This window comes from Lithobates pipiens, unplaced genomic scaffold, assembly GCF_037356315.1.
Source record: "Lithobates pipiens isolate NorthernLeopardFrog02 unplaced genomic scaffold, aLitPip1_a1.2 Scaffold_18, whole genome shotgun sequence".
NCBI classification, from domain to species: Eukaryota; Metazoa; Chordata; class Amphibia; order Anura; family Ranidae; genus Lithobates; species Lithobates pipiens.
This window is the reverse complement of record NW_027507758.1, coordinates 101,565,501-101,573,785: the sequence shown is the minus strand read 5'-3', so window position 1 is coordinate 101,573,785 and position 8,285 is coordinate 101,565,501. Positions and strand designations below refer to the sequence as shown.

Sequence of the window (8,285 nt, the reverse complement as noted above, 5' to 3'; positions counted from 1 at the left end):
TGATGACATTGTATCAAGTGGTAATAAAGTAGAGGTGAGGGATTTAAAGTGGCATGGATGGGGTGTGCAGCCAGGGAGAAGCCATAGCCGGCTGCAGGCTGGAGGGAGTTGCTCTTTTCTGTGTGTGTGATGGAGTAATGTAGTACTTCTCCTATCTGGGATGTCCTCCTCCTCCTCCTCCCCCCCTCCTCCCTCTCCACATGAGCCAGTCGATGCAGCCCATTGCATTGTGTAAGACGCGACCTGTTATGGCCACCACTACTTCCGGGTTCCAGCATTCTGGTCCAAACCCAGCTCTCCGCTCGTGCAGCACACACAGCAGACGCGCGGCGGGGCTGGGAGCGAGCAGCATCGATCGGGGCTTCTTTAAGGCGAACTCAGACGTTTCCTCTCTCTCCCCCTCTCTCCATCTCCACATCTACACAGAGGGAGAGAGAGAGAGAGAAGAGAAGAGAGGAGAGGAGGGCTGCACGCTGATCCGAGAAGAAGAAGGGAGCTCAGGCTGAGCCTCCTGCATCTGGACACTATTTCCAGGGCTGGTGACCGGTGCACATCGCCCGCTGGATCATCATCATTCATTCAGCACCTTTGACAAGCTTCGCCTATGATTGACAGCTGAAGTGGCACAGAGCCATGAGACTTTCCATAGCTGCCTTCCAGGGCTACTTTTAAAAACTTATTTTGAAAAAAAAAAAAAAAGGAAGAGGGGGTAAAAAAAAAAAAAAAAAGGAAAATTTCTTCCTTTCCTCCACCACCCTGGGTCTTTGCAAAGAGTTCCATGCTGAATTATTTGGCTCTTTCAAGGAGCTCCAAGAAGCTGAAGATTTGGTTGAAATTCTCAAGACACTGGAAACTTTAAAGAGGGATTTATTTTCGAGTTTTTCCTTTTTTTCTTTCTTTTTTTTTTTTTTTTTTTTTTTTTTACTTTTTATTTTTTATTTTTTTCCCCTGGAGTGGCGTCATTGATTCTCATCCACACTGGCCTTAAATAGGATATATTTCAAAGTGAAGTAGGAAGGAGTTAGGAAGGCCGATGGCTCAAAGGGTAGGTGCTGTGCCTGAAACATTTTCTACAACTTTTCATCTGTGTGATTGAAACGTGGCTTGGGGGGTAGAGGCTGAACAACATAGCCATTTAGGCTGTTTTCACTTTTTTTTTTTTAGGAGTGTATAGGCCATTGTATACACACACACACACACATATACACTCATATATACACATACATATTTTAAACTGAAAATAAATCACTTGTGTGTGTGTATGTATGCATGTATGTATATATATATATATATATATATATATATATATATATATGTGTGTATATATATATACTTATATATATATATATATTAGCCAAGTGTATACAAACATAAAGGGTGATTGCCTTCTGTTTAAACGTTGAAATAGCTCTTAGTGTGTAAGTAATATATATATATATATACTTACACACTATTTTAAACACAATCACCCTTTATGTTTATATATACTTGGCTGATAATGCTGATTGTGCTAAATATACACATATATGGGGGTTGTTTCGGTTTTGTTTTTTTGTTTTTACAAGAACTTATTTATTTTTGAAGTTCAGTGCAAACATACAACATAACAACTAGATATGGATACAGTAGGCTGCTATGTGTCCTTGGGTAACAGGGGTGTTTAAGGGTCATATGGCAATTCATGTTTAATGCATGGGGGGTATGGGAAGGAACCAGGGGAGAGTAGTTTTAATATATATATATATATATATATATATATATATATATATATATATATATATATATATATATAGATAGATAGATAGATAGATAGATAGATAGATATAGATATATACACATTATGCACACAGACACATAGAGTCATTTTAAACTTTAAACCAAAGATAAGATACACTTTGTGTACATACTTGGCCAATAATGTTTAGGTATAATATATATATATATATATATATGTATAGTATATATATATATATATATATATATATATATATATATATATATACTACCAGGATCCATAATATGTTGCATGCATACAGTGTCATATATGCATGCAATACATGATATATGAGATATATATGAAATATATATATATTGCATGATTTATCATACACTACATGCATACACAGGCCCACACATATATACATATTATACATAAATTAAAATAATACAATTATATATATATATATATATATATATATATATATATATATATATATATATATATATTACATAAATGGAAATATATATATAGATACAGTTGTATGCACATATTATACTTAAATTATAAATAAAAAAAAAAGAAATATTACATAAATAAAAAAAATAACAAATATATATATATATGTGCACATATTATACATACATTTAAATATATATATATATATATATATATATATATATATATATATATATATATATATATATATATATATATATATATATATATATATATATATATATATATATATATATATATATATATATATATATTGCAGAATTTACCATATACTGCCTGCATACACAGCCCCCTATATACTGTAAATATATTGCAGGATCTATCACACATTGCATGCATACACAGTCCTCCTATATACACTTCCTAGACATCATGAACTTTTTTCCCCAGTTGACAAGTTGGGAGACACATTTCTAGTGCTGGCTTATCCCTGAAAGCCCAAGGCTCTCCATACACACATTGAAATGTATGTGTTGTTCAAACAGCATTGTTAAAGTGTTTACTGTTGACAACGAGCAGCCAGCAAACAATCCGACTTGTCTGTGTGTTTGTGGATCCAGCCTGTGTGTTAATGGGAAGTCAGATCTAATCTCTCTCCGATCTGTCATTTCAAAGAAGCTCTATTCCACCTAGACAAGTAATCTTAATTACTGCCATTATTGTTAATATGTGCATATTATCAGAAGCGTTCCATTGATTAAAAGCCATTAAACTTTGCATAATATGGGAGCTCAACCACTGGGCTGTCTGGAATAGAAAGCTGGGGTCTCGCTGACACTTCCAACCAGGTGTCACCTCCATACATTACTATTTACTAATATCCTCATCCACTGATCGTTCTTTTCTCCCCATCGCTGTGTATTTATCACCACTAATGTATATGGATGATCACAAGTAATGACAACTGTAGTGTACACAGGATGTGTCAGGGCGCCCAACTTTTCATATCATAATTATAATAAAAAGAGTATTTATTTAATACACTTAAAGTGGCAGAGCTTTGTAATGATTAAGCTAACAGCAGGAACGTTCAAAAGTTTAGGCTGTCATGTACACATATACACACACATGTGTAGAAGTTGTGTGGGGACAAATAGTATCTATCTATCTATCTATCTATCTATCTATCTATCTATCTATCTATCTATCTATCTATCTATCTATCTATCTATCTATCTATCTATATATATATATATGTGTGTATATATATATATATATATATATATATATATATATATCTCAAACACACACACACTATATATATATATATATATATAGTGTGTGTGTGTTTGAGAGAGACCCATATATTTTTATAACACCAAAAAAATATATACATATGTAAGTACGTTCACTTATTCAATTCACTCTTAAATATTTATTTATGTATATACACAAATATAATGCAGGCATGTGTTGTCCATCATTTCAACTTTTTTTTCCTTCAATTTATACCCCTTTACATGTGTTATGTATGTGTGTGTGTGTGTATATATATATATATATATATATATATATATATATATATATATATATATATATATATAATTGGATAGAGAGAAACACATACAATACACATTTGTACACAAATATATGTATTTATGTGTATGAGATGCATGCAATATATACACAACTGTCTCTATAAGGTACATATGCATACAAACATTTTTTTTTATTCACAGTTGCCAAGTTTTGCAGTTTGTGTAGTTCCCTGCTCACAACATACACAAATATAGGTAGAACTGTATGGGGTATATGCAGTATATAGAAAGGCTATAGGGTGTACATGCATACTATTTTTTCAGCAAATTTGCTAAGTTCTGGTATTTGTATAATTTAGTTATACACAGGTACACACACAAATGCAGGTATATATATATATATATATATATATATATATATATACATATATATATATATATATATTCATTTAATTTAATTGTGTGGGGTACATATGCACACTAACATTTTTTAATCACATTTGCTAAGTTTTGTAGTTTTCATAGTTTAGTTACACAAACGCAAATATAGGTATCAATGTATAAAATTGTATGGGGTCCATGGTATTCATACAAACCTCCCCCTATGGGGTACATATGCATACTAACATTTTTAATCACATTTTCTAAGTTTAGTAGTTTGCACACTTTAATTACACACACACATATATAAATGTATACAATTGTATAGAGTCCATGGTATGTGTACAAACCTCTCCCTATGGGGTACCTATGCACCCAGGCATGTTGCAGTGTGCCCACTTTCTCCCCAGGCTCACACACATCCTGGTCACTCCAATCCTACACTTGGCACAGTTGGCCTAATGTGAACATTTTGGCATAGGGGTGTTGAATGGAGCAAGCCCTATAAGCCTCATTTTCAGCTTGCTTTGCCAACTGTTACCTCTCAGATAGTGTCAGTTGTTGTGATTTTCATTGGTCTTCACTGTGAGCAGTCTAGGGGGATCTCTAATGAAATCAAATGCTAATCCTCCAAGATGGGGCCTGAGAAAGTGAAAAGATCCTGAGAGCCACCATAATGGAAGCCGCTCCTTGGAGGGGATGAAATCAGCTGGAGGCCTCGCCATTTGCCCTGCCTTGCTCCTTCCCCAGTTGTCTCCAGGCTTGCTGATCGTGTTTTTTCTGTCTACCATACAGTACGACGACTTGCCCCATTACGGGGGGATGGATGGAGTAGGGATACCTAGTGCCATGTATGGGGATCCCCATGCTGCTAGGTCCATGCAGCCCGTTCACCATCTGAACCACGGTCCACCTCTGCACTCCCACCAATACCCGCACACGGCCCACACCAACGCTATGCCCCCCAGCATGGGCTCTTCAGTCAATGACGCTCTGAAGAGAGATAAAGATTCCATTTATGGGTAGGTACAGCTGGCATCACTTTTTACAACCAGGGGACACCACCCCAACAATGCTACACCTCTGTCTACTTACTGTACTGTTTGCAAACTTTACCAAACTTCTACTTTCTGTACTGCCAAGCATCACAGATCCATCTCAGTGCCATTGCTCTGATGTGAAGTTAGTTTTTCTTTTTTATTTAAAATGAGTTTAATGTAAGTGCAAATTAAATATAATAAACCTTCTGCATGCCTGCGTATTTTAGTAGATGTCTCTACAATTATTGTCATTTTTAATCTTAGTAAGTAAATATGAAAATAATAATGATAATTAATATTTTTAACAACAGAAGATATAATGATGGGGGTAGTAAACAGGTTGGCAGTATTGTATATGGGTTATATTGGGCAAGAAAAGTGTATTTATGGATGGGTTCTATATGATAGGCGTGCGTGTGCACGTGTGTATTTATGTATTATTATATATAAAGAAGGAGAAATAGAAAGAAAGGAAAAAAAAAAAAAAAAAATATATATATATATATATATATATATATATATATATATATATATATATATATATATATATACATATTATACATAAATTTAAATAATACAATTATATATATATATATATATATATATATATATATATATATATATATATATATATTACATAAATGGAAATATATATATAGATACAGTTGTATGCACATATTATACTTAAATTATAAATAAAAAAAAAGAAATATTACATAAATAAAAAAAATAACAAATATATATATATATATATATGTATATGTGCACATATTATACATACATTTAAATATATATATATATATATATATATATATATATATATATCTATATATATATATATATTTATATATATATATATATATATATATATTTATATATATACGACATATATCCACATATTATACATAAATAAAAAAATATATATATTACATAAATAAATGTAAAAAAAATATAGATACATATGCATGCACATATTATACATAAATTTAAATAATAAAAGTGTAAATATTACATAAATTAAAAAAAAAAAAATATATATATATATATATATATATATATATATATATATAGCTAGATAGATAGATAGATATGTATGCCCATATTATACATAAATTAAAATAATAAAAATAAAAAAAGTATATATTACATAAAGGAAAAATACATATAGATATATATGTTTACACATATGTTATACATAAATGAAAATAATTAAAACATGTATATTATATATATATATATTAACCATGAATGAAAATAATAAAAAATGACATCAGAACACAAGCTGCCTAACGTGTGTTTGAACAGCCTATATATATTCACATGCGTGTCTGCCTATGACAAGGGCTTTACTCATTTAATTTTTTTGTATTTTTTAAATCGTTCTTGTCTCCTAAATAGACACGGCATTGTTGTGCTAGAGTAGCTCTTTTTTTTTTTTTTTTTTTTGATAGATGTCTTGAAAGGGCTTAAATAAATTAAAACAACACGCTCTGGTTAATGTGAAAACACGTGTAATCTCCCTAATTTGTCGCTTACGACTCCTAATCTTTTGTAGCCATGGAGTTTATTTAAACGCATAGTTTGCAGGGCAATACTAGCCCATCTCACTCGCCTAAAACCTCCCTGCTCTCCCACCCCTTGCTCCATAGAGGCAGCCTGCAGTTTACGCAGGAAATGGAATAAATTACTTTAAACACTTTTAATTGAGTTAGAAGGTTAATGGAATTCCCTGTCCTCCTTCTCAGAGTACCTGATTTAGCCGCATTAAAATATTAAAAGACTTAGCCCCGTTTTCATAGAAAAAGGCATTATGGCGTGTGCTAAATGAGGTGACATAAAATTCAGTAGTTTAACTTTTTTTTTTTTTTATAAGAATCGTAATATTGCAATCCAAATTCACGCCTGCCCTTTAGGTAAAGATTTATTAACTGATTGCCTACCTACTGATTACTGGAAGGATTCTAAAATCATTAGGCTCCTTCTCTCTCTATATATATATTTAAGGAGTAGGTTTAGCTGTTTTATCGTAGCATTTAAAATACCCATCCGTGCATTTGAGACAGAGATCTCCCAGTCTTTTTTCTATTATGGTTTATTTATGCCTTGAATAGTGAAAGAGAGCGAAGGCTAATTGCATTGGAGTGCTAGGCTGGTCTGTGTCTTGTGTGTGCTGATTGTCTTTGCCCAGGGCCTCTGGTGTTTTGCCCTGGTGAGAGCAGCATTGGGCTGGGAGGGGCAGGGGGCATCTGTCCTCTTGATCATGTGCCTTTTTTTCTTCTTCTGTTTTTTTTTCACAGACAGCCCTTTAGCTTGTTGTAGTCCTTGCTTTATTTATTTATTTTACATTTTTTAATGTTTATTGTTTTTGTTGATTGCTGTGCTTCTTTTGCAGACACCCCCTGTTCCCTCTATTAGCACTGATTTTTGAAAAATGTGAACTAGCTACTTGTACCCCCCGAGAACCTGGAGTAGCAGGCGGTGATGTGTGCTCCTCTGAGTCTTTCAATGAAGACATTGCAGTGTTCGCCAAACAGGTCAGCCAAACAATGCAAGATGCAAGCAACACTACCACACCAAGCATTATAATAAAGATCACACACACATAAACTTTGTCCTGACCCGTCAGAACCCAGGATGCCATTATTGATCCCTTACACTGTTATTGAACAACGCTTTGTAGATGATCTGGGGATTATTATTAATGTCCTGCCTAATCGGAGGGGAAAATAGACACCCTGACAGATGGAATGTTAGTCTATTAGATACACTAGTATTATATATTTCTCATAGACTATGCTGGTTATTTCTGCTGCTGCTTTTTTCAGTGGGACTTAAACTCTTTTTTTTCTACCCCCCTCCCCCCTTTTTCCCTTTATGTGGCTGCAGATTCGTGCAGAAAAACCCCTGTTTTCCTCAAACCCGGAATTGGACAATTTGGTAAGAAGTGACAAAATCCCCTTTTCCCCTCTTGTATGTCGTGTTACTTGCTTGTTTAGTTGGCACAGAACTCTTAATTACAAGTAATACAGTGTAACAATTTGGTCTAAGTAAATTACACAGTGATCAGAAGGGAGCTCTGCGCTTCTTAGTAAATGAGATGCCCTTTTTTATGACACCCACTAAGTGACTGCAGTAATCAGCTTCTTGGTT

At 33.4% G+C, this 8,285-nt stretch overlaps 1 protein-coding gene across 4 annotated transcripts in view; it reads left to right on the top strand.

Annotated features, from left to right (window-relative positions):
- Positions 1-219: 219 nt before the first annotated feature.
- The window catches only part of MEIS1 (Meis homeobox 1), a 200,978-nt gene continuing 192,912 nt past the window's right edge, over positions 220-8,285 (top strand). For 2 of the 4 annotated variants that reach the window (XM_077485952.1, XM_077485954.1), the window contains exons 1-4: positions 220-1,045; positions 4,891-5,117; positions 7,528-7,669; positions 8,022-8,072. In XM_077485952.1, the coding sequence (XP_077342078.1) occupies positions 1,034-1,045; positions 4,891-5,117; positions 7,528-7,669; positions 8,022-8,072 (432 nt within the window). In that variant the 5' untranslated portion in view covers positions 220-1,033. The remainder of the gene's footprint in view (positions 1,046-4,890; positions 5,118-7,527; positions 7,670-8,021; positions 8,073-8,285) is intronic. The other 2 variants (XM_077485953.1, XM_077485955.1) reach the window with 2 other exon arrangements.